Consider the following 26,675-nt stretch of genomic DNA (forward strand, 5'->3'; position numbering starts at 1 on the left):
ATGCACTGGTGCCTTGAATGCCAGCGTGCCATAACCCCAGCGGCCTCCGTCCGCTCTCTGCTGCTTGGAGAGACGAAAGCGGCACCAGAGGGCGCCGCAAACTCAGCGCTGGCGAGAAGGTTCCGCGGGAGCGCAAGAGGGCGCGTCGCCGCCGGCGCCTCCGAGTGGGTGGGGACGGGCTGGCTGGCGGGCGGGCGGAGCGCGACCTCCTTCCTGTTTGGCTCGGCTTCCTCCGGCTCCGTCGGCGGGGATGCCGCGCGTAACGGCCGAGCGCCCGGGTCTCGCCAAGAAGAGATGAAAGGCATCCGAGAGGAAAAGCCGGAGCCGGGCGCTTCTGCTGCCAACGCCGCCTCCCCTTCCCCTCTGCTCAGGCTGCTTTCCGCCCTCTTCTACGGGATCTGCTCTTTCTGCATCGTCCTGGTAAACAAGGCGGTGCTGACGGCTTACAGGTGAGAAGCAGGGCGAGCACCTGGACGGCTTAGCGATCCCGCTCACTCACCGTCGGAGGTGGGGGGGGGGACACACAAACCCCCCAACTTCCCCCTCCGATCGTGGATGTGAGATCCGGTTCCTGCCCCATTCAAAACCTACTTTTCTACCCAGTACTTCCTTGCAGGCAGCGCCTTCACCGCCGACTCTGGGCATCGATCCTGCTAACTCGACGGCAACCCACCCCCCATCTGTCCCGTAGTTTCCTGGCTGGGCCACAAACCTTCTTCATCGGTGTTTCTCTCTTTCATCCCTCTCTGAAAATAATGCTGCCCCCCCAATCTCTTGATGAACTCACACCTGCATTTTGCAAGGTGTTTGGTGACTGGGAAGGGCAGTTTCTCAGTGGGAGAGCATCAGGTCTCCTGTTCAATCTCCAGGTAAGGCGGAGAGGGAGCCGTGTCTGAGACGCCAGAGAGCTGCTGCCGGTCAGTGTAGACAACATTAAGCTAGACGGACCAAAGGGCTTACTTGGTGTTATTGGGAGCCAGTGTGGTGTGGTGGTTAGAGTGTTGGGCTAGGCGCTGGAAGAGACCAGGGTTCAAATCCCTGCTGGGCCATGAAGCTCTGGGGTGACCTTGGGCCAGTCACTCTATCTCAGCCTCACAGGGTTATTGTAGGGATTAATGAGGAGGCAGAGAACAATGTGTCCCTCCTTAGAGGAAAAAGTGAGATATAAAATCCAATAAATTTGGGCAGCCTTTGCTCTGGTGGCAAAGGTTGAACTGAGCTCCAGAATTCCTCAGTCCAAAGTTCTTGCTCTGCGTTTGCTTTTTCTGGTGGTTAGCCAGCTTGGGAGTGTGGAAATGCAGGAATGTGTTTCACGAATCAATCATACGCATACAGTCAAAACGAGCAGCTTTCAAGGTTCAAGAATGCATTCTTAAGGAATTTCTCTTTTTTACTTTATTTATCCATACATTTCTAAACCCTTAAATCAAATGCAAAAAAAAAAAAAGCTTCTCAAAGCAGTGTACGCAGGCCACATGGCAAGGTAAGCTTGTGCAAATAAAAATGTTTTAAGCTGGTATCTAAAACTAAGCACAGGAGACACCTCCTTTAATATGTGAATTCCTCAATACAGGTAGTACTACATTACAAACTCAATTTCTTTTAGCTGTCAAACTCAGATATCACACAGGACAGTTAGCAGTGCTTCTCCAGCAGAACACAAAAGACAGGCAGGCATGTATTAGGGCTGCCATACGTTCTGATTTCCCTGGACTTTACTGGGATTTCAAAGGCGGAATTGACGTCCGAGGAGAAATTCTGAAAGGTGGCGCTTTGTACTTGACCTTAGACAAGCCAATAGGAAAAAAGGTCAGCAACTTTGGAGTGTCCTGGTTTTTACTTTTTGAAACATGGTAACCAAAGGTGGTTCTTCAAGTAGGCTGGGCTGTTAATGTATTTTAATATTTGTTGGAAGCCGCCCAGAGTGGCTTGGGGGACCTAGCCAGATGGGGTACAAATAATAAATTATTATTATTATTATTAATAATAATAATAATAATAATAATAATAATAAATGTGAGTAAAGGTAAAGGGACCCCTGACCATTAGGTGCAGTCGTGTCTGACTCTGGGGTTGCGGCGCTCATCTCGCATTTAATGGCCGAGGGAGCCAGCATACAGCTTCCGGGTCATGTGGCCAGCATGACTAAGCCACTTCTGGTGAACCAGAGCAGCACACGGAAACGCCGTTTACCTTCCTGCTGGAGCGGTACCTATTTATCTACTTGCACTTTGACGTGCTTTCGAACTGCTAGGTGGGCAGGAGCTGGGACCGAGCATCGGGAGCTCACCCCGTCGCGGGGATTCGAACCGCCAACCTTCCGATCAGTAAGCCCTAGGCTCTGTGGTTTAACCCACAGTGCCAACCGCGAGTAGTTACCTCTTAAATTTGGCCCGAGAGCATATTGACTGCCAGCGGAGATCTTTAAGCAGCAGTGTCTGGACCACTATGACCTTTGCAGCTGTTGCATCAGCCGGAACTGCTAATGGGCAATCCTAGCCTCAGGGGGCATATGCACCCGAGGCGACAAAAGATGGATCAAGTAGCACCCCCAGAATGTGGAGCTCTCCTACAAAGAGAGTGCAGTCCCATCTAGAACCAGCAACTGACCTATCTCTTGGACATAGGAGCCACTCAACCATAGATCCTCCATCTTGAGCTGTGTGGAGAGGGGGCTTTTTGAAAACTAGAACTTCTCGTAGGGCAAGATGGCTGTTGAATAGTCCTGTGGTTGCAGTTGATGGGGGAAAGAGTCCATCTCACACAGAACAGCAGGAGCTAGATGGGGGGGTAGCTTTCCCCATAGGCCCAGATGGTCCTCAGAAAGCCCTGTGGTGGCTGCTAGGAGAGGGAAAGGCCTCCTCAGTTGGGATATGGGAGCTGGACATGATAGATCGTCAGATTCATGATTAAACTCCCATTAGCTCCAGCAAGCATGGTCAACGGTCAGGGAAGATGGGAGTTGCAGTTCAACATCATCTGGAGGACCAAAGGTTCCCTACTCCTTCTGTAACATGTAAACTCCACTGGATCACAGCCTTGAGCCTGTACAAGCAAAATAACTCCTGGCTTTGGGGTCACCTTCCATGTGCAAAACTCTTCCCTTGAATCAGAAATAGCCCTTCTCTGAGTGGAAGAGACTTTCTCCTTGTAGAAGGGCATCATTGCATCCCACCCTGTAACATTTTAGTTTTTTATTTCTAAGTAATGATAAAATAGTTTCACAGCTGTGGTTTCTTCCCAAGGCTTGCTGGGAACTATAAAGTTCTATGAGAAGACCACATCTCTGTAGGAGGAAATGTTCAATGCGATCACAAAAGTACGATTCCAAGCAGCTTGTGAAAACAATGAAAGTTTTGGTCTGTAGCTTCAGAACCAGGCAGCCCTTTCATCTTTCTTTGCCAAAGGAAAAATAAAATCCTGCCAGATTAGAGAAATAGGTTCATATGCTGTTGATGAGAAATGCACAGAAAAATGGCCAAGTAATCTGTACTGCAAACTGCTTGTTTGTCTTTCAATTGTCATGAAAATATTGTATTGAAAAGCTAACTGCCCCCCCCATTAATTTGTGCAACCCTTCTTTGAAAGGGGACTAGCCAATTTTATTTTCCTTCAAGCAATATCAGAACCTAACATGAAAAGCTGTTATATTTTTTTTCGTTTTATCAACATCTTCAAGAGTTTTGTTTCTTTCTGGAATAAAAAAGAGTTGTCTAAAAATCTTGTTTCCTTTTGTTTTTAAATTGCTTCTGATACAGTTTTCTTTTCTTTCTAGATTCCCATCTCCAGTGTTTCTTGGATTAGGACAGGTATGTTCGAAGATTAAAAGGTTCTAAATGACAGGTAGCTTAGATGATTAGGCTAGTTCCAAAATGTTGTTGATGTCAGTGGCTTAGGATTTCAGTGTTGCATGACTTCCAATTCAGGTTTAAGGCCTATTCACGCAATTCTGTAACTTTGGGTGGGGAAGGGCTGAAGCTCAGAGGTAGAGCCTTGCACACGGGAGATCTCATGTTCAAACCCTGGCATCTCCAGGTATAGATGGGAGAGACTCCTATCCAAAACCCTGGAGTGGTGCTGCTAGTCAGTGTCAATACTGAGCCATGTGGACCAATGGTCTGACTCAGGACATGGTGGCTTCCTATGTCCCATCATGTGAGATGGGAGAGTCCAGACAGGGCCCCTATATTGCACCACCATCTCTGGCTTCATCACCTGATCAGGATCTTGAGTCACATATCACATTTCATGTGTCGAGAAGGTGACTGTATGTAGCAGTTCTCTACTCTTGATGGTTTCCTGCTGCAGACATTCACCTTCTCGGCACATGGAATGTGACAGTAATGTGGCAAAGGGGACAGGGCTGAAAATAGTGTCGCAGCTCTCCCCGCTTGCATGACTGAAATTGTGTGAGAGAAACTCCCGGGTAGTCTGTTTATTTGCCTTCATCTAGAAATGGATGAAATGCAAATTGGTTGCTTCCTCTTGAGTACAACCTAGGCACTAATGCACAACTTGAGGTGTGCTCCAGCCATAAAGTTGGGATGCATTGGCCATGGTGGCATGTGACACTGAACCATGGTCTAGTGCTACATGCACGAGCTAGTGTATGTGGAGTCGCCGCCAAGACCACATGTCCTGAAAGACCTATATTGGCTCCCAGTACGTTTCCGGGCACAATTCAAAGTGTTGGTGCTGACCTTTAAAGCCCTAAATGGATGATGGGACCTGAAGGAGCGTCTCCACCCCCAATCGTTCTGCCCGGACACTGAGGTCCAGCACCAAGGGCCTTCTGACAATTCCCTCACTATGAGAAGCAAAGTTACAGGGAACCATGCAGAGGGCCTTCTTGGTAGTGGCGCCTGCCCTGTGGAACGCCCTCCCATCAGATGTCAAAGAAATAAACAACTACAGTATCTGACTTTTAGAAGACACCTGAAGGCAGCCCTGTTTAGGGAAGCTTTTAATATTTGATGAATTATTGTATTTTAATGTTTTGCTGGAAGCCGCCCAGAGTGGCTAGGGAAAGCCAGCCAGATGGGCAGGGTATAAATAAATTATTATTATTATTATTATTATTGTTGTTGTTGTTGTTGTTGTTGTTGAATGAGCACAAGCAAAATCTTGGACTTACACTTCTACATAGCCAGGAAAAGGACTTCTGCAATGTTTAGTTTCACTTTCAAGGAATGCTGACTTAGTGCTGAATATGAACCATGGTTTAAAACAAACTCCATTTACTTTCTAAACAAGCCCATTTCAACCCATAGCCTTGTTGAGTCGCAAGAGTTTTCCTTTAACTGGAGATTCTTTGAAAGCAAAACTAAACACCGCAGAATTCAGGCCACATGGAGGGAGGGCAGGGGGACAGAGCAGAAGAAGCCCAGTGCTTTGCTTGGACTCATTCTAGCTCAGGCTTCCTCAACCTCGGCCCTCCAGATGTTTTTGGCCTACAACGCCCATTATCCCTAGCTAGCAGGACCAGCGGACAGGGATGATGGGACTTGTAGTCTCAAAACATCTGGACATTTTGTCACTTCCGGGTTCGGCACGATGCAAATGTGCGCGGTCACACACATATCAGAAACGCCTAAAATGGTTGCTGCCTATCCAAGGTTAAGATCTGCCTCCATGGTGAAGTCTGCAAACATGGAATGCTGAAAGGAGAACCCACTCTTGCTGTTCAGCAATGCAGCTTTTCTGCAGACTAACAGAGAAAGAGTTCTGTGATTCACCCACCCGTATATTTGAAATAGTATTTTGCTGTTGCGTACATGACTATTACTTTTTTTTTGTTTTTTAGATGGTAACCACTATTCTGATCTTATATGTGTCAAAACTGAATAGAATCATTCACTTCCCTGATTTTGATAAGAGAATCCCTATGAAGGTAAGACGAAGTGCATTATTTTAGAAAGTGAAAATCCTAACCTGATGCTGTGTTCTATGTTGCATAATATAAAAGAGTGATTGATAATCAGTGCTTTGGAGCAGGGATCAGCAACCTTTTCCAGCCGTGGGCCGGTCCACTGTCTCTCAGACCATGAGGTGGGCTGGACTATATTTTTTTTGGGGGGGGGGGTGGAATGAACGAATTCCTATGCCCCACAAATATCCCAGAGATGCATTTTAAATAAAAGCACACATTCTACTCATGTAAAAACACCAGGCAGGCCTCACAAATAACCCAGAGATGCATTTTAAATAAAAGCACACATTCTACTCATGTAAAAACACGCCGATTCCTGGACTGTCCATGGGGCGGATTGAGAAGGCAATTGGGCCGCATCCAGCCCCTGGGCCTTAGGTTGCCTACCCCTGCTTTAGAGCCTTTTTGCCCCGTGCTTGTCTAGCCGCCATGGAGTACAGTGGTACCTCTGGATGCGAACAGGATCCATTCTGAAGCCCCGTTCGCATCATGAGCAGTCCGCATCCTGAGCGCCACATCTGCGCATGCTTGCCGTGCAATTCGGCGCTTATGCGCGTGACATCATTTGAGGCATCTGCGCATGCGTGAACCGCCGAACCCGGAAGTAACCTGTTCCGGTACTTCCGGGTTCGGCGGGTTCGTAACCCGTGACAAATGCAACACGCAGCGTTCGTAACATGAGGTACGACTGTACTGAGTTTTTCTCTCCAACAAAGTATGTAATGCTACACCATGATTTACTGCTATGTGCAAGAGTTGGAACAAGCCCAAGCAATGCCTCAGGCTTGTGAGCTCCCCTTCCTTTGTTAGAGAGCTGCCAACTACACAGAATGAGTCAACAATATTGTTCCCTTTTTATTTGATGCTTTTGCTGTGAGTGCCGCTGCTTATGTAGGGACCCCTGACTGTTAGGTCCACTCGCAGACGACTCTGGGGTTGCGGTGCTCATCTTGTTCTCTAGGCCGAGGGAGCCGGCGTTTGCCCGCAGACAGCTTCCGGGTCATGTGGCCAGCATGACTAAGCCGCTTCTGGCGAACCAGAGCAGCACATGGAAACACCGTTTACCTTCCTGCCGGAGCAGTACCTATTGATCTACTTGCACTTTGACGTGCTTTCGAACTGCTAGGTGGGCAGGAGCTGGGACCGAGCAATGGGAGCTCACCCCATTGCAGGGATTCGAACCGCCGACCTTCTGATCGGCAAGCCCTAGGCTCTGTAGTTTAGACCACAGCACCACCCGCGTCCCTTCATTAGGCTCAGTGGGGTCAAAATTGTGGTTGGTGTAAACATGACGTGTTGGTTTTTTACTTTATTTTATTTTCATGGTTCCTGGTAATCAATTTTTGTAAGATCAAACTTCTTTTATTGAAATAAGCAGGGCCTGGAATGTTGTATAAAACATTGCCAAAGTTCAAAAGTGGCAATCATTTACAAAGTTTGCTGCTTGCTGTAGTTACTTTTTTCTGTCTGTTCTGGTGTGTATGAAGTAACTTGAATAGATTTCTTCCACAGTTTCAGGGGGAAAAAACTGGTTTCATTTCTAAATGGTACCCTCATTTTGTTGCAGCTGTTTCCACTTCCTCTGATTTACGTTGGAAATCACATAAGTGGATTATCAAGTACAAGCAAGCTAAGGTACAGCAAAAAGCTGGGTTGTTGCCGTACAGTTTGGCTTTTATTTAGCCCCTGTAAGTGAAAATGTTTTGAGACTATTAAAGCCGTGCTGTAGCTACATGTTGATTGAATGAGAGCCATATTGCCACATCCACAGATTGTTTTGGACAACGCACTGGGTGAAATTGCTCTGTGTGCTGTGTGAGGCAGTTAGGAAGGATTAGTTGATTTATTTTATTTCATTTATTATTTATTTATTAAAAATATTTATGTACCTTCCACTCAAAATATCAAGGTGCTGTTCAACAGTATATTGCTGTTGTTGTTCAGTCGTTCAGTCGTGTCCGACTCTTCGTGACCCAATGGACCAGAGCACGCCAGGCACCCATATCCTCCACTGCCTCCCACAGTTTGGCCAAACTCATGCCAGTCGCTTCGAGAACACTGTCCAACTATCTCGTCCTCTGTCGTCCCCTTCTCCTTGTGCCCTCCATCTTTCCCAACATCAGGGTCTTTTCCGGGGAGTCTTCTCTTCTCATCAGGTGGCCAATGTACTGGAGCCTCAACTTCAGGATCTGCCCTTCCAGTGAGCACAACAGTATATACATATGCAATAAAACATAAGCTATATAAAGCAATAAAAATAAGAAGAACGACTGGCAAAAAGAAAATCTAAACCACTGAATATGCCTATCAGTATAGCACAGTCGGTAGGGCATGAGACTCAGGGTTTGAAAGATTCCTGCATTGGGACTAGATGACCCTCGTGGTCCCTTCCAACTGTTTGATTCTGTGAAAAGCATTGGAAAATCTTCAAGAGACTGAAAGTTAACAGCAAGAAGGCCTGCTGAGAGAGGGCAGGGAGAGTATTCCACAGCATGCGAGTAGCAACATTTAAGACTTGACTTCTAGTTGAAGCCCGTTGGGCTTCTGAAACATGGAAGAGGACTGCAAGCTCTCTTCCTGATGAACTCAGTGACTGAGCTGGGATATAAAGGCTTTGTTTATCAATGCAACCTTGCTTTGTAGCATATGTGTAACCAGGTGTAGTTCTGACTGCTCATGTATGTCCACCACCAATGTGAACCCAAAGTTAGGTTTGCCATATTTTCAAGAGCAAAAAAAGAGAGGATGCTACGATGGCCATTCAAAGCAAATAAATGCAAATTGTCTCAGATTTTACCCATGAAAAAGAGGGTGGGTCCTGGAAAAAGAGGACACATGGCAACCCTACCCAAAGTTCAACTCTTTTATTTGGAGTCATTGTGCACATCCCTTGAACCTTATAAAGTAAAGTAAACCTTATAAAGCCCAGTAAAGAAGTTCACGAACCAGGATATACAGGTGAAACTTAGAATATTGTGGAAAGGTTCATTTCTTTCAGTAATTCAACTTGAAAGGTGAAACTAATATATGAGATAGACTCATGACATGCAAAGCGAGATATGTCAAGCCTTTATTTGTTATAATTGTGATGATTATGGCGTACGGCTGATGAGAACCCCAAATTCACAATCTCAACTTTGGGGTTCTCATCAGCTGGACGCCATAATCATCACAATTATAACAAGCAAAGGCTTGACATACCTCGCTTTGCATGTCAAGAGTCTATCTCATATATTAAACTACAGTAGCTAATGAAGACAGTTGCTTACATAAATGGACTTTTCCACGATATTCTAATTTTTCGAGTTTCACCTGTAGAGGAAATAGAAAATTCTTTCCAGTAGCACCTTAGAGACCAACTGAGTTTGTTCTTGGTATGAGCTTTCGTGTGCATGCACACGAAAGCTCATACCAAGAACAAACTCAGTTGGTCTCTAAGGTGCTACTGGAAAGAATTTTCTATTTTGTTTCGACTATGGCAGACCAACACGGCTACCTACCTGTAACTGGACCTGTAGAGGAAGACAGGCTTATTGCATGAAAATAAAAGAGACCGAGCACATAGATCACTCCCTCAGGCTGCTACGTGGTTAACACCAGGGCAGCAAATTGCACAACACACACAGAGAGAGCTTAATTGTAAAGTGCAAAGAGAGTCCCTAGTTACCTCAGCCTGGAGAGTGCGTGTATCGATGTGCCACAGGCCCATGCTGAAAGACAAAGGGAGTCAGGGATAGAGATCTATGCCTTCCATGTGAGTTGACCTCTCTCCTTCTGTATCCTATGCCAGCAAGGCAGCAGAATCGCTCGCCCATTCTTTGATTTGCGGTCCAGTGAAGTGCAGGGATAATCCTCGTGATCACAGAGCAAAGAGGGAGGGAGGGAGGGAAGGGGGGGGAGGTAAGAGCCCAAAATATGACCTCCAGTAAGAGAACCTACCGGTAGATAATCAGCTACAGGGATCCCGTTGGAGCTGTGACCTACCTGACCGTTGAAAATTTGGTGTTTAATTATATGTTAGGTTCCAGCAGTGCTTCCCCCCCCTAAAAATATGTTTAGGGGTACTCTCATTTTCCTACTCATATTGAAATACTGTCCCTCAATGAGGCCAAACTTAGATTCACAAAATATTTAAGGGTATGCATACCCCTGCGTCCCCCCCAGAAAAAAAAGCACTGGGTTCTGCTGTGATCTGTGGAGAGGGGACTTCCTGGGTGAGCGAATACCACAATACTTCAGTCATTTAAACCATTGTTTATTCCTGTTCACTGAGATATGTTTGAAGTGGAAGGGACACAACCTTAATTTCAGGGAAACCGTATGGTTATCCATATCATAATTTTACCCTTGAAAGAGGATTTTATCGTTTGTGTGAAGCCTGGTTCCTACGTACAAGAGGGTGATGATTAACTTCAAGTTTAGTGTGCCGATGTTTCCTGTAAGCATTAACGACCACGATGTTTGCTGTACCTTCCTGGCCACGTTTCAGATAAAAGCTAGTGTTTTATATTTGATTCATGCTAGCTCCATGATCTCCAGAAATACAGCACGTAAAAAAATTGAGACTAGCCCCCATCGTTACATGTGGGCGACTGTTGCAGATGCTTCAGTAGAGATGTCACATGCTGTCAGCCACCTGAAGTGTGTTTATGGGAGCTACTGCCCACAGAGCCTCCATCTTTCCAGGGTTCTGACTCCATTTATTGGCGCTCAGACTGCTCACAACTACATTTGGGCACTGGCCCAGGGCTTGGGCAGCCACTCCTGAATCAGATGAGAAATAAAGCTTAGGTGTCACTAGTGTATCCAAAACTCATAATGCTCCAAAACTCCTAATGACCATGCCCAGTGTTGTCTTGGTATGGGTTTGTTGTTTTTGTAGAAGTCTTTTAGACACTGTAGGCCTTTGGCTTGCCAGGGTTTTTATCGGGAGGTTTTGTGCTGCGTGTTGGAATAGTGGGCGATAGGCCGGGGGGGGGGATAGTTAATGGGGACGGGGACAGTTTGCCTACTTTCCCCTTCCATTCTTTAAGCATGGACTGCATGAACCTGTTCAGTGTTTTCTTTAGTTTGTTTTGGAGGAATGGGGTAGACCCATTGTTTCGTCTCGTCTTCTAGAATATGCGGGATTGTGTGGTGTACTTAGTTGGCGATTCTACGCTGGGGATCCCCCCATCCTCCTTCTGAGGAGGGGAGGTGCAGGTATCTGGGGATTATTCTCGGCTTTTTGTGTGAGAAAATAAACGAGTTTGGGGGTTTTCTGTCACTTCTGGAGTTGGGTTGGGGGAGACCCTACCCAATGTTGGTGTTTGTCCTCAGGGACAAAATGGCGCCTTGTGGAATCTTAAAGCATGTGTCAGGACCCCCAGTGCTGCTCTCCGGACTCTTCAGTGCAAGGAGGAATGAAATCACTGTAATACAGTGTCTCCAGTACCCATTGGGAGCACTCAGCCCAGGAGGATACCGTAGTCACTGGTCTCAAAAGTGGCTAAAAGACATGAGTGGCACACCCTCTCTCAATAAAAATCATCCATTAGGGCAATCAAGGCTGATTCAGCCCCGATACCTTTGGCAGTGACTGCCCTGATGCCTTGGCCTATAGCTAGTGATTGGTGGGAGACAGTATATCATTTATTTATTTAACAAGAAGCATAAATGAATATTTATTTTTTCAAAAACCTCTTCTGAAATGGTTTGCATAAAACCTTAATTGACTCATTGCTTCTTATTTCTTGCTTATAATTTGCTCAACATCAAAAAAACTAAGATCATGGCCACTGGTCCCATCACCTCCTGGCAAATAGAAGGGGAAGAAATGGAGGCAGTGAGAGATTTCACTTTCTTGGGTTCCATGATCACTGCCGATGGTGACAGCAGTCACGAAATTAGAAGACGCCTGCTTCTTGGGAGAAAAGCAATGACAAACCTAGACAGCATCTTAAAAAGCAAAGACATCACCTTGCCGACAAAGGTCCTTATAGTTAAAGCTATGGTTTTCCCAGTAGTGATGTACGGAAGTGAGAGCTGGACCATAAAGAAGGCTTATCGCAGAAGAATTGATGCTTTTGAATTATGGTGCTGGAGGAGACTCTTGAAAGTCCCATGGACTGCAAGAAGATCAAACCTATCCATTCTTAAAGAAATCAGCCCTGAGTGCTCACTGGAAGGACAGATCCTGAAGTTGAGGCTCCAGTACTTTGGCCACCTCATGAGAAGAGAAGACTCCCTAGAAAAGACCCTGATGTTGGGAAAGATGGAGGGCACAAGGAGAAGGGGACGACAGAGGATGAGATGGTTGGACAGTGTTCTCGAAGCTACTAACATGAGTTTGGCCAAACTGCGAGAGGCAGTGAAGGATAGGCGTGCCTGGCGTGCTCTGGTCCATGGGGTCACGAAGAGTCGGACACGACTGAACGACTGAACAACAACAATTTGCTCTTTCTCTGAGCAGAGCCCAGAGTGGCTAACAGTGGATGCAGTAAACAGCACAATATTGAAATGAATTCGTTGGCATGATATGCAATTGCCGCAGTCCGAAGCAGGCAGCAGCACAATAAAACAATGCAACAAAGCCATCCTCATGGTGCTCCAAAAGCCAGTGAAAATAAATTAATTCACTTTAAATCGGCGCCTGACATCCATAGAATGTGAGGGACAATCGGAGATCTGTACTGGGAGGGAATTCCATAAGTGGGGTACAGGCACTAAGAAGCTTCTGCTGGATGTTATGAGCCTCCCCAGCTGGTCTTAAAGCCCTCATCGGTTGATACTATGGCTTTTTCTGCACACATTGAATATTGTGCTGTGCAGAGTTCCAAGTTTTCCTTTATTTTTGAAATTGTCGCTTCCAACTATTCCGTTGTGTATTGGGCCTGTGGGGTCAGACTGACATTTTGACCATGACAGAGACTGAGAATTTGTTCAGGCACATTTCTTAATGGGGGGTGGTATCATAAGCATTAATTGTAATTTTTAAAAAAACCTTGCAACTGACATGACGTGGATATTTCCCCCCCTCTCTTTCTATTTTAAAAAAATCCAGTTTGCCCATGTTTACAGTCCTAAGGAAGTTTACCATTCCTCTTACATTACTGCTGGAAATGATTGTTCTTGGGTGAGTATTTGCTTCACATTTTTGAAATACCGCTGCAGTCTTATCAGCTAGGCTATTTGGCCAGAATGCATGGATGAGTAGTTCCTGTTGGCTAGTTGAATTTTGACGATAATATTCGGGCTCCTCGGAACACTATGCACTGGGTACAAAGCAGACGCCATTTAATCTATGAGCACTAGAAACTTGCAGCAAAAGATTTGGCTTGTTAGTTTGACTCAGTATGTGAAGTTCAGCCCTCCACCCCCACAATACCCCGCTGGTTTCTTGGCCTAATGACAGCAGAAGTCACATCTTCTACAAAACTCTCAAAGGTACTGTGCAAATCTGGACCTCATAACCTTGTCCTCCCAGACTTCCCTTATCTTCTCCTTCTCATTCGCTCCTTATTTCTCCATGCCCCAAGCACATACTGTTTTCCATTTTTTTTTATCACTCTGCTTTCTTCGTTTCAATTCCTTTACTTACCTTGTCCTCCTTGTGTTCCATCTTCTCGAACCTTCTTTGGGTTTCTGTTCTCAGTTCATTGCCAACATGACACCCTTCCTTCATCTTTCCTTTCCAGTCGGTAGCCTGGCTGTAGTGCTTGGGGAAGATAATCCAAGCGAAACTGACAGCTGTTCTCTGCCTCACAGAATTTGGATCGCAAAGATTCCTTGCTTCCAGAGCATTTGGAATATTTGTGGACATTATAACATCACAACATCTCAGCCAGTCTGTGTCAGAGGCTTTCCTGTCGCAAGCACAATACAGTAAAGATCGCAATATGCCTTTCAGTCAGGCTCCTTAATGATTGGGCCATAAAGGGGTTTTCTCCTATTAATGTCCCAAATCGAATTTATTTCACTCACATATGAAAGGAAAAGGGACGCAGGTGGTGCTGTGGGTTAAACCACTGAGCCTTGGGCTTGCCGATCAGAAGGTTGGCAGTTCGAATCCCCGCGACGGGGTGAGCTCCCGTTGCTCGGTCTCAGCTCCTGCCAACCTAGCAGTTTGAAAGCACATCAAAGTGCAAGTAGATAAATAGGTACCGCTCCGGCGGGAAGGCAAACGGCGTTTCCATGCGCTGCTCTGGTTTCGCCACAAGCTCTGGCACCGCCACAAGCAAGATGTTAGAACTGCAATGCTCTGCATTCTTGCCGAAATCAGATGAATCATGTACAAGTTTGGAATGTAGATTATTGGGATTTATTATGGCAGTTCCCAAATGCTTTCATAGTGGAGAGGGGTGATGTAATCCCAATTCAAAGTTAGCACTGAGCTTTTGCAAGAAGCCCAGTGCATTGCAGGAAGTTCATCATAAAACCAATTAGCAATTTGCATAGAGTATTTTCAGGATTCTCCATGTACTCTTGTCTTACTGCAGGGGTCAGCAAACATTTTCAGCAGGGGGCCAGTCCACTGTCCCTCAGACCTTGTGGGGCGGACCGCGGACTATATTTTGAAGGGGAAAAACGAACGAATTCCTATGCCCCACAAATAACCCAGAGATGCATTTTAAATAAAAGCACACATTCTACTCATGTAAAAACACGCTGGTTCCCAGACCATCCGCGGGCCGGATTTAGAAGGTGATTGGGCCAGATCCAGCCCCTGGGCCTTAGTTTGCCTACCCATGTCTTACTGCAACTGTCTCTTGTCACCGAATCATTAAGTATACAGCCCTATACACAATTGTCTGGGACTATGTACCATTATGAGTAGACCTGTCTCAGATTTGCATTGTAAGATACAGATATCTCTGTCTGGAGATGAATTTTGCTTTTGCTGTGTGAAATACTTCATTACCCCTTTCCATGGCTGGAGTTTCCCTTTTCTTTGAGCTATCCCCTGGGTACTCCACTAAGCCATTGGAAATTGTGCGTCAGAAACAAATCCCTAGAAAGGCATCACAAATGATCCCTGCCTTTGACTGACCTACACCTGAGGTACCACTTTAGCTAATGGGGCCTCCCGCTGCCGCCGCACGATTTCTGTTCTCATCCTGAAGGAAAGTTCTTAACCCAAGGTACTAGTTCTGGGCTAGCGGAGTCTGTAACCTGAAGCGTCTGTAACCTGAAGCGTCTGTAACCCGAGGTACCACTGTATTTGCAAGACAGAATGGGAGCACAGGCCTTGTACTGAGCCAGACCATTACTCTATCTAGCGCAGCATTTTTTTGCTCTGTTACCCAGGGTCTCAGGTGGTAATATTTCCCAGCTCTTCCTGAAGATGCCAGGGATTGAATCTGGGCTCTACAACCCTTTTTAAAGGAAGCTTCGAAATGTTTTAGAATGGGGGGAAATTGGAATCTTGTCGGCCTGCAGATGTTGTATGATTAACAGAAATAACCCTAGCTCTTTTGTTTCATTCTGCTGTATCACAAACCACTTTCTGAGATGCATAATACTGGTTCAGATAAGTGTTTAGTTTGATTAGTGTTCATCCTAATTATAAACTGAATGGGATCAGCCATACGGTTTCTCTTTACAGGAAGCGCTATCCGCCGAGCATTGTAATTAGTGTGTTCGCAATCATCCTTGGAGCTTTCATAGCAGCAGGGTAAGATTTTAAAGTCCTTTCCTTTTGTGTTGGATCCTTGTTTCTTGAGTGTACCACAAGAATGAAACCGTTTCTCCAGGAACTGTCAGAAGAATTAGCGCAGGAGACGGCTGGTGCAAAATGCACAGTCCTTTGCATCACATAATGTATGAGCCGCATGCGACCCTTTGGCTGATGTCCATGTGGCCTGCAGTCCCCCTTCCCTGCTGCCCTCAGTGGCGGACTTTGGGCTCTCAAATTTCAGCAGCCCTAAAATTTGGCACACCTCCAACTCTCATGCTCAGTTCTGCAGCACTGTTGTGTTTCCCCCTGCGGCACGGAGCCCAGTGCGACCGCAGCAGTTGTGCCATCCTAAAACTGCCTCTGTTTCCCTGCTGATTGGTGCTGGAAACAGCAGATCTGCACACTCCTCAGCTGCTCCCAGCACTGGTCCGTTGATTTCTTCTCCTTTGACAGTGCACTGCCTTTTCCATACCATTTAAAAACTACAACTAAACCTCTCTTCAGTTCCAAAAGATGGGCTGTGGTTGGAGAAACACAAGTCCAAGGCTTCCCCGGGTGCTTTGAATTATTTGCACTGTTCTTTGGATCTGGGGCTATGAAACATGAAAATCACTTAAAAACTAGCTTCAGCTGAGTCAGGCCTCCTACAGTACTGCATTTCATGTTTCTGCTAAACATAAAATGTGCTTGCTCTCCTACTTAAAAATGGTGGTGGGCTACTTAAAAATGAGGCTGAAGTTTAGATTTAGTTTTAAATTGTATTTTAATCTGTATTTTAATGAACTGTTTTATGTTTTTGTTGTGATTTTATTGGTGTTAGCCGCCCTGAGCCCGGTTTGGCGGGGAAGGGCGGGGTATAAATATATTATTATTATTATTATTATTATTATTATTATTATTATTATTATTATTATTATTATTATGCAAAGTCATTTCTTCACTTCATTCTCATTTACTAACCTTGTACTTCTGCTGGGAATTACCCCAAGATACAGTAGGTGACGCGGGTGGCGCTGTGGTCTAAACTACTGAGCCGCTTGGGCTTGCCGATCAGAAGGTTGGCGGTTCGAATCCCCACGATGGGGTGAGCTCCCATTGCTCTCTCCCAGCTCCTGTCAACCTAGCAGTTTGAAAGCATGCCAAAAAGTTCAAGTAGATAAATAGGTACTGCTCCGGCAGGAAGGTAAACGGTTTTTCTGTGTGCTGCTCTGGTTTCGGTGTTCCGTTGCTCCAGACGCGGCTTAGTCATGCTGGCCACATGACCCGGAAAAACTGTCTGCGGACAAACGCCAGCTCCCTCGGCCTGTAAAGTGAGATGCGCGACACAACCCCAGAGTTGCCTGCAACTAGACTAAACATCAGGGGTCCTTTACCTTTACCTTTACCTTTTTACAGTAGGTGAATGGTTTTCCTGTATCACCACAAAAAAGGAAGGTACCACATTGAGCAAAAGATTCCTACATCACAGGGAGTTGAACTAGATCAGGGTTTTCAAAACTTGCGGCACCAGTTGCTTTTGGACTACAACTCCCATCATCCCTAATTAGCAGGACCAGTAGTCAGGGATGATGGGAATTGTAGTCCAAAAAAACAGCTGGAGACCCAAGTTTGGGAAACCCTGGACTAGATGATAGTTGTTGTCCCTTCCAACCCAACCATTTTATGAGTCTGTGATAGTTAAAATAAGTGAGGAAATGGTCTCAGACCTAAGGGAAGATTCAGGAATGAATCGGAGCGATTTCTGAGTGAAATGTTATCTGGAACAGTCCAGCTGTTTTGTTTCGTTTGCTGTTGCCTTTACTGCTATGGACTTCTGAACGTGCTGTTAGTGTCAACAGGTTTTATAATATGGAAGTGGATTGGGGAGCCAGCAAGGCACAACACTGTTCAAAGGATGCCTTTTAAATACCTTCATCTCTGTATTCTCTCTTCCAGATCAGATCTAGCTTTCAGCATGGAAGGCTATGCCTCTGTGTTGCTGAACGATGTCTTCACGGCAGCAAACGGTGTTTACACAAAACAAAAAATTGACCCAAAGGTAACTATGTGGGGATTTCATTTTCACGGAAAACTAAGGAATGATCATCTTTGTTCTAAGAATTTATGAATATGTTCACAGACAGCCTTAATTAGGACTTGAGTAAGATTGTGAAAGTCAGCATCAATTTTTTACATACTGTCCCTGCTAAGAGGTTGACAGTACAGCAGTTAAATATTTAGGTATTTAGTTAATGGTTTTCCAGCTTTGGCCTTCACACGGATGTCATGATTCTAAAAGGATGTGTCATCTTTCTAAGAAGCCAGAAACGTCTCAGGAAAGGAAATCTAAGATTGCTTAGCTGCTGGATCAAGAAGGAAACGGATCTCTATGCAGACATAGACAGCTTTGTAAAGCTGTGCTGCATTGGGCCCAAGGAGTTGCTGTTGGGTTGACCATGATTCAACTATCAGCAAAATTCAGTTATCTCATTAGCTTCTCTTGCCTTCACATTCCCTGTATCCTTCATAAGACTAATTCAAGAGATCTTCACGTAACTGTTACGAGGTCTTTTTGGATTTAAAAAAACAACAACGCACGATATATGGCAGCCATGCATTTGTTTTGGAATGTTATTCCTCGAAACTTTGCCGAGCTCACCTTGGGAAGATTTTTAAAGGCCCTGGTGTGTTGCAGTTTGGAGATGGTTAGAACAGGCACATAACTACTACATAGTAAAATTCAGGCCAGGTTTCTTCATGGCAAAAAATGAGCATGTAAACGGACTTTTACTGGCAGTTTGAGAGTTTCTTCCCCACCTGCTTATAACATATGTCTCTTTCATCTCCCCACCTATTTCTCAAATATTGATCTTCTGCTTCCTAGGAAATCTACTTCTGTGTTTGCTTTCTTAGCCGTTTGCTGTCACCACCTTTGCTAGGTTCAGCTTGTTTTGGGGGAGGGAGGGGAGAAAAGGAAGTTCACATCCTATATGATAGAGCACTGGCTAGACAAAGCACAATTGTTGGCAGGAGTGAGACCTTCTCCCATATCACACTTGTGCTCAGAGACCTGCACTGGTTTGATTATTTGCTACCGAACTTGGGACCAGTTTACCTGACATAATGTTTTACTCCATATATTCCCACTTGACTGCTTCTATCTGCAGAAGGTAAAGGGTAAAGGGACCCCTGACCATTAGGCCCAGTCACAGATGACTCTGGGGTTGCGGCGCTCATCTCGCTTTATTGGCTGAGGGAGCCAGCGTACAGTATCCGGGTCATGTGGCCAGCCGATTCTGGTGAACCAGAACAGCGTACAGAAACGCCGTTTACCTTCCCGCTGGAGCGGTACCTATTTATCTACTTGCACTTTGACGTGCTTTCGAACTGCTAGGTGGGCAGGAGCTGGGACCAAGCAACGGGAGCTCACCCCGTGGCAGGGATTCGAAACTGCCGACCTTCTGATCGGCAAGCCCTAGGCTCTGTGGTTTAGACCACAGCGCCACCCGCATCCCTTTTCCTATGATAAGTGCCACATAATCCCTGTCCAGCATTTGCCAAAAAATCATCAACCACACTTTGCCTGTTGATATTAGGCAAGCATCGTTTTGGCGCCTGCAAAAACATTTTGTTTAGACAAGCTTGCCTAGATGCCTAGAATGATGGTGCATTTTTAGTTTATTGCAGGGTTTAATTTTTTTTTGAATGTTTTAAATCGTTGTTTTAATTGTTTTTACCAATAAGTTTTGTGTGTGTGTTATTCTCTTTGTAAACCACTTTGAGGTCTTTTGCAATAAAGTGGTATATAAATTTTAAAAAGATGGTAAGATGTTTGAGTGAGTGTCTACTCCAATTTTGGTCAGTTTTGACCAGGCCTGCACAAGCATTTCGTAGGTGGGATTTTGCTGCGTTGATTATTTAGTAAGAAACCTCTGTTACAGGAGCATATATTACAGAAAACTGCAGGCATATATTAAATGGGTGAATTGCTTTCTTGCCAGAGTCCCATTAGATCTTTAAATACAAAATCCCCCCCGTGGCTATTAAGTGATCTTTAGCTTGTCAAACAGGTGTGTCTGTTTTATACAGGAGCTGGGAAAATATGGAGTCATTTTTTATAATGCCTGTTTTATGGTAATTCCTACAGTTCTCATAAGCTTCTTCAGTGGAGACTTCCAACAGGTAAGCGGTGCTTGCAAACCACTTAAGCCATTGTAATATATCCATTGACTTGGATCCTCATTTCTGTTCTCCGAATGGTAGGAGTTTCTCTTCTGCCCATGGAAAGAAGATAACTTAGGAAAGTTTTGAGTAAAATATGCAGGGCTGGTGGTGGTTTCTAGTGACCATGTGCAGGTGGTCAGCATTATGGGGCGGTTCCCTAAAATTCATCAAGGTGGGCATAATTCTGACAATGAAGAAGGACTATGAGCACTGGAAATTAGAAGCAATTGGCAACAAAAATGTAAATGAGCAGTCTTCCTGCCCAATCAAGAACAAGTCTGTTTTAACTAGGGAAATATTTTATGCAGATGGTATCAGGGGTTGGGTAAAAAGAAGAAGAAGGGGTTAATCCTTTGAATCTTGCAGAATCAAAGTCTTCCTGAAAATGGCCATTAAAGCAAAATGTAAATGGAAAGAAATGAGGCAAATTTACAAGAGGAGGGAGTTCCCCAACTGCAGAGCGGCCAACAGAAAACTAGTCCTCATTATGCAAACTTGATGCAACAGGTCTGAGGGATTAGAGAGATCGCAAGTAAACGTGGGGCACAACTTAAATTTCCTTTGTTTTATCTTCTCTGCACATTCCAAATGGATGTCTGGGAGCGAAACTGACATGAAAACAGCACATATCTAACCTTTTGTGGGGGTCCTAATGAATAGGTCTCTAGATCCATCTTGATTGCAGGTGATATTCAAAGAGTGCTGGCGGTTAAATTTGGAGCAGACAGCTTGGGGCAATTCTCAAGCATCGGATGTATCAACCTTGTCACCTTTTTGTTTATTTGACTGGGTTATTAGAATATCTTATTTTCAACGAAACATACCTAAAACATGTCCTCCTTTATTTTTGTAGGCCACCAACTTCAAGGAGTGGACAAATGTTTTATTTATCTTTCAATTTCTTCTTTCCTGTGTATTGGGGTAAGGTGTCTTTGACAAGTAATTGCTGGCTGGGTTTGTGTTTTGTTTTTGTTTTTTTAATCCGACAGATCTGCTCTTGACCTTTGTACAGTCATACCTCGGGTTGCGCTCGCTGCGGGTTGCGCATTTTCGGGTTACGGATGCGCCAAACCAGGAAGTACTGGAACGGGTTACTTCCGGGTTTTGGCGCTCACGCATGCGCAGAAGCACTAAATCGCACATGCGCAGACGTGACGCTGCGGGTTACGGACGCTGCAGGTTGCGACCGCGTCTCCCGCATGGATCACGTTCGCAACCCAAGCGTCCACTGTATAGTCAGCAGGTTGGGATAACAGCTAATAACTGCAGCAGAACCCTAGGAAGATGAAGAAACCCGATTGGTTCAAATAGGGTTTTAATTCCCCATCTTTAGTGCAATGCCCCAGTGCATTTACCAGGAAGCACAGATAATTTCTACCATTTGTTTCTCAGAAGGTATTGCTCTTCTTTTTCTGTCTGTTCTGAAGCACATGGAAAGTTGTGAAGTGGGTAGACTCTCCTTCATTGGAGGCTGGGTGGTTATCTGTCAGGGATCCTTTAGCCGTGATTCCGACATGGGACTAGATCACTCTTGGGGTCCCTTCCAACTCGACAGTTTTATGACTCTGTGATTATATGATGCAGAGCAGCAGCCCTCATCTCATTTGTCTCCGATTGAGCAAGCGTCAGGCTTCTGGGAATTCTATCCCTCCCTCAGTGGCAGAAAGAAGCAAAGAAAACAAAGAAGAGATCTGACTAATGAGGTTATTCAATCATCACAACAAGAGACAAAGGAATGCAGTCTGTCTCCCATTAATGGCGTTGCTCCAACTGAGCCCCTTCCCCCTCCTTTCCTAGCAACAGCACTTTCCCTTATGGTGGCCGACATTGGCTAATTTTCTCTTGAGTCCTTTGCACTCTCAATGGATGCCAGGTTCTGGGAGAAGAGGGGTCAGAAATACTCTCCAGTTATAACGTGTCAGCAGGCTGCTCTGACTCTGTCTCCCCTTTCCCTTCTCCCAACACCTCCCAACTCTTCTGTTCACCTGTCTCTGAGCTGCGACCTTCCTCAAACCGCCGCTGTAATTCAATACAGTTGTACCTTGGTTCTTGGACGGAATCCGTTCGACTTCCGAAAACGTTCGAAAACCAAGGCGCAGCTTCCGATTGGCCGCAGGAGCTTCCTGCACTCAATCGGGAGCTGCGTCAGACGTTTGGCTTCCAAAAAACGGGTTTGCGTTGTTCGAGAGCCAGAACGTTCAAGTCGCAAGGCGTTCCAGAACCAAGGTATGACTAATGCCTTCCTCTCCTCTGGAAGCTTCAGAAGAAGGGAGGTGGGAGCGATCTCCACCATTCCTCCTCAGTCTTGTCCCCTTCAGTCCAGTCCCTGACAGCAAGTCATGTGGCAATTTTGGATAGCCCACATCAGGGTGGATTTGATTTAAATCAAATTGATTTAAATCACAATTTAAATCGCTAGTCAGTAAGGCTTGATTTACATCATTTTTTTTTACAGAAAGACTCATTCTTGCTGGCATAGTCTTAATATTTACAACCAGATGGAGGTTTCATTTTTGGAATAATAAATTTTCAGAGTAGTTTTTACAGTTATATCAAAAATTACTGATTTGGTTGTACTATTAGAAATACATAGACATATAATTATGAAATTGCCCTGAGGTTTAATACCGGTAAGTTAACTGTTTATATCTGGACAACTTTTCTGCTGTACTTTATTGGAAGGAGAAAAATAATCATTTCCTTAAGCACAATTTAAACAATTTATTTAACTAAAATGAAAACATTATAGCATATGTATTCATGTTTGTTAACTGATGTGGTTAAACAATTTAAAAAAAAAAAAACTTAGGCTGAGTTTTAGCACACATGAAAAACTTAAAACAAATCCTTATTGATGAATAGCCTTTGGACTATAATGTAACTTAAATAGAAAACTATCTTTAGAAAGATTTTTCCTCCAAAAGCATTTTATTTTAAAAATCCATTTTTTAAAAAATCAGATTTTAATTTAAAAAAAAATCGGATTTAAATAATAAAAAAATCAGATTTTTAAAAAATTATTATTTTTAAAATCATTTATTTTTATCCACTCTGGCCCACATGGAAGGATGTGAAAATTGTATAGTCAAACATGGGTGGTGAAGTCCGCACAAGCACAGGTTTTTATTTAATCACCTTATACATAAGTCTCCCAGCTCAACTTCTTTTAGATCACGCTGGAGGTGTTAAAAATATATACAGCCCTGTTTAAGAGGAGCAGTGAAATGATGGTATCATAAGTTTTGCATCCCTGTGCATGCTTGCTTCTGGGAAAAGGTGCACAGGATCAAGATACCGTATATACCCGAGTATAAGCCAACCCGAATATAAACCGAGGCACCTAATTTCCCTACAAAAACCTGGGAAAGCTTATTGACTCGAGTATAAGCCGGTTCACCTTTGCCGCTGTGGAGGAGGAGGAGGAACGAGCAGCCCGAAAGCAACCCTTTGGGCTGCTCCTTCCTCTTCTTCCTTTGCCAAGTTTGCATTTATGCGAGCAGTTCAGGAATGGAACAAGCTGCCTGGGGAGAGTAAAGAACCGCTGTTCTTGTACGCTTCTTAAGGAATGGTTGACTGGGGAGAGCGGGTGGCGGCACGAGCGTAGAGAAAGGGCTTCTTTCTCGCTGCCCCCACCACCCGCCTCACTCGAGTATAAGCCGAGGGCAGCTTTCTCAGCACAAAAAATGTGCTGAAAAACTAGGCTTATACTCAAGTATATAGGTACTTTTTATTTTTTATTTAGGTTCCTTCTGATGTATTCTACCGTCCTCTGCAGCCATTATAATTCTCCCCTCACAACCACAGTGGTTGGTGCCATAAAGGTAAGCAAAACCAACAGGACCTGTTGATGAGTGACGGCATCAGAACCAGCTATGGAATCCATTCAGATTTCATTTTCGTCTTCCGATATAGGGACACTTAATTTGTTTGAATGGCGGCGCATTTGCTAAAGTAAATGTAGTAGTAATAGTACCACTATATTCTGCTCTGGTCAGACCTCACCTGGAATACTGTGTCCAGTTCTGGGCACCACAGTTCAAGAAGGGTACTGACAAGCTGGAACGTGTCCAGAGGAGGGCAACCAAAATGGTCAAAGGCCTGGAAACGATGCCTTATGAGGAACGGCTTAGGGAGCTGGGTATGTTTAGCCTGGAGGAGAGAAGGTTAAGGGGTGATCTGATAGCCATGTTCAAATATATAAAAGGATGTCATATAGAGGAGGGTGAAAGGTTGTTTTCTGCTGCTCCAGAGAAGCGGACACGGGGCAATGGATTCAAACTACAAGAAAGAAGATTCCACCTAAACATTAGGAAGAACTTCCTGACAGTAAGAGCTGTTCGACGGTGGAATTTGCTGCCAAGGAGTGTGGTGGAGTCTCCTTCTTTGGAGGTCTTTAAGCAGAGGCTTGACAGCCATCTGTCAGGAATGCTTTGATGGTGTTTCCTGCTTGGCAGGGGGTTGGACTGGATGGCCCTTGTGGTCTCTTCCAACTCGATGATTCTATGATTCTAAAGAGAAATGGATTTGACGGGCTATGCCACAGAGGAATCTTTTTGTGGGCGGATGAATTTTATTTTGGTTAGCTCGCAAAACGGCAGAGACAAATCGTTACTGAGCCTATATTATCGTGATAGGCAAACAGGAATCTTCGATCAGTAAAACAGACACCCAAGAGGTCATGTTTCTATACAATAGGAGACAGGACAAGACATATGAATCTGGGTCTGGTCTGAGTAATCTTATACGGGGAATAAATTGGAAGGGGGTGGAATTAATGCTTAAGATTCCATAGGATTTCTCCAGACATAATTTCTTAAGGGGGAAACCATATTAGGACTCTTAATAATATGTCTGTGCTTATCTGTGCTCTGTTGACATTGTACTGCTGAGGTTCTTACCATTTTTTGCTTTCTTCGCCTCTCTTCTATTTTTGGTCTTGTTATTTTTGACAATCAAAATTTAAAAATATTATAAAGATTTATTTTATTTTTGAAGAGAAGAAAACCTTGAGAGGTGAACAAAGAAGTATTCATTAATTGCCCTTAAAATAAACCTTTATCATGAGAACTGTGGACATTCCTAGGATTCTAGAGGATGAAGGACGAAATACTTCTTATCTGCAGTGCGTGCAGCTCATAGCCCGATGAGATGTTATTCACTGAACAAATATCTCTTGTTTCCCGAGGAGGGCAACACAATGTATCAGATGAAGGGAGATTGCTGTGTGCATTTAAAAAAAAAAAACAGAACAGCATGGGGGAATATTTTTCATCTGCTGCCATGGATCCCCATATCATTATTATTTCAAAGTTTTATTGAGACATAATGGCCATTACTGACAACCCAAAAGTACATGTTAGTTTTAATCCATCAACTTTAGATCAGAATATTTTCTTAACTGCTTGCAATTCTTGGGAACAAGCACGCCTTACAGCACAGTGATATCTAGGAGAATAAGTTAAAGCATGCCTCTTTATTTTATTTTTTCCAGAATGTGTCCATCGCTTACATTGGAATGCTATTTGGTGGAGACTATATCTTTTCTATGCTGAACTTCATAGGGCTCAATATCTGGTGAGTGGGGGTTTTGAATGCATGCCCAGTTCACACGGAGGACAGGAGATATGGCTTTCTGACTCTGTGTGTATGTGTGTGTGTTCTCTGCTTTCCCCCTTTAGCATGGCAGGAGGGCTGAGATACTCGTTTCTAACAATACGGGGAAACGACAATCCTCAGAGCTCCACAGATGAAGAAGAAGCAGAGCCGGGTGCCAAGAGCTAGCAGAAACAAAAGGCAAGAGAAGCTGGGAGGACACAGGCTCCTGTAGAAGCTCAACGCAGAAGTGGCTGTAGAGTGGAAGTTCTACCTCATCTCGCATTGGGATCCAGGGCAATCCTTGTGAGACAAGGCATGATCTTGGAAAACAGTCAGCTGCAGGCATGTTTGATCATTATTTATGTAGCAAGACTAATTACAATGGATGGATGGATGGCAGGGTTTGGTTATTTCCCCCTTCCATGGGAAATCTTCGCACTGGGTCAAATCCAGTCGTCCTTCCTTCATGTTTATTCTGTCGAGGGTGTTGAATCGCCTTTTTCTCCCAGACTGCCTGTAGCTGTGGGTAGACTCCTTGCTTAAATTTCGAAGAGGATTGACCAGAAGATGGCTGCAGACTGCAAAATATTGTTGTGCTTACAGCCACACACATGTGGTTAGGAACTCGACGGCACACATCTGCCATGTGCCACATCTAGCTGCCTCGGTTCAGAGCTTTAGAGATCTGGGCTGCATTGTACTGGTTGGAGGGTGGACTTAGATGTCCCCTTGGCTCCCCCCAGCTCTAGGATGCTGGAGCTGAAAGGGCAAGAAATATGTCATTTGCAAAGGCAACTCCAGTGCTATCCAGAAACTAGCCATTCGATTGCAGAGATTACTGTGGTCTTGTGAATGTGCCCCACCAGTTTTGTGGGAGCATAGGTCTCCAGTATGATCTGCAACCTCCAGATACATTGGGCTGTCTGGGGGGTTGATTGCACTGATAATCTCACTGGATACCAAATACGCCATGCAGGGCATGAGCACATCTGATACCAAATACGTTCTGTGCCTTAAGGAAGAATAGCAGGCTGGTGTTCAGTGGCATGGACCCTAACTTCTCTGAATGGAGTTCTGTAGTGGTGGAACAGTCTACCACAAGAGACCAGGGCCCTGCGGGACTTGGCATCTTTCCGCAGGGCCTGCAAGACGGAGCTGTTCCACCTGGCCTTTGGGTTGGTTTCTGTTTGACAGTTATGCTTCATTCTTTTATCGGTGGGCTATTTGGAAATGAGACTGCAGTTTTAATTTTGAATTTTTAAATTTGTATTTTAATCTGTATTTTAAATTGAT

The 26,675-nt window shown here is 44.7% G+C and overlaps 1 protein-coding gene across 1 annotated transcript; it reads left to right on the forward strand.

The window, feature by feature from the left end:
* SLC35D2 (solute carrier family 35 member D2) lies at positions 1-26,475 on the forward strand. Its single transcript, XM_033163800.1, has 12 exons — positions 1-449; positions 3,776-3,809; positions 5,804-5,890; positions 7,497-7,564; positions 12,972-13,043; positions 15,513-15,581; positions 17,520-17,622; positions 19,653-19,745; positions 20,641-20,708; positions 23,530-23,608; positions 25,279-25,361; positions 25,466-26,475. The coding sequence occupies exons 1-12, from the start codon at positions 1-3 to the stop codon at positions 25,566-25,568; spliced, it is 1,308 nt and encodes a 435-aa protein (XP_033019691.1). The 3' UTR covers positions 25,569-26,475.
* The last annotated feature ends 200 nt before the right edge of the window (positions 26,476-26,675 follow it).

The sequence above is a fragment of the Lacerta agilis genome, chromosome 11 (genome assembly GCF_009819535.1).
Source record: "Lacerta agilis isolate rLacAgi1 chromosome 11, rLacAgi1.pri, whole genome shotgun sequence".
Lineage (NCBI taxonomy): Eukaryota > Metazoa > Chordata > Lepidosauria > Squamata > Lacertidae > Lacerta > Lacerta agilis.

What these genes read in the sequence shown, in the direction of transcription:
- SLC35D2 (XM_033163800.1), top strand. Translation starts at nt 1, where the DNA reads ATGCACTGGTGCCTTGAATGCCAGCGTGCCATAACCCCAGCGGCCTCC. An exon ending in GCGGTGCTGACGGCTTACAG is followed by an intron (nt 450 to 3,775) that starts GTGAGAAGCAGG and finishes TTTTCTTTCTAG; the next exon opens with ATTCCCATCTCCAGTGTTTC. An exon ending in GGAGCTTTCATAGCAGCAGG is followed by an intron (nt 15,582 to 17,519) that starts GTAAGATTTTAA and finishes TCTCTCTTCCAG; the next exon opens with ATCAGATCTAGCTTTCAGCA.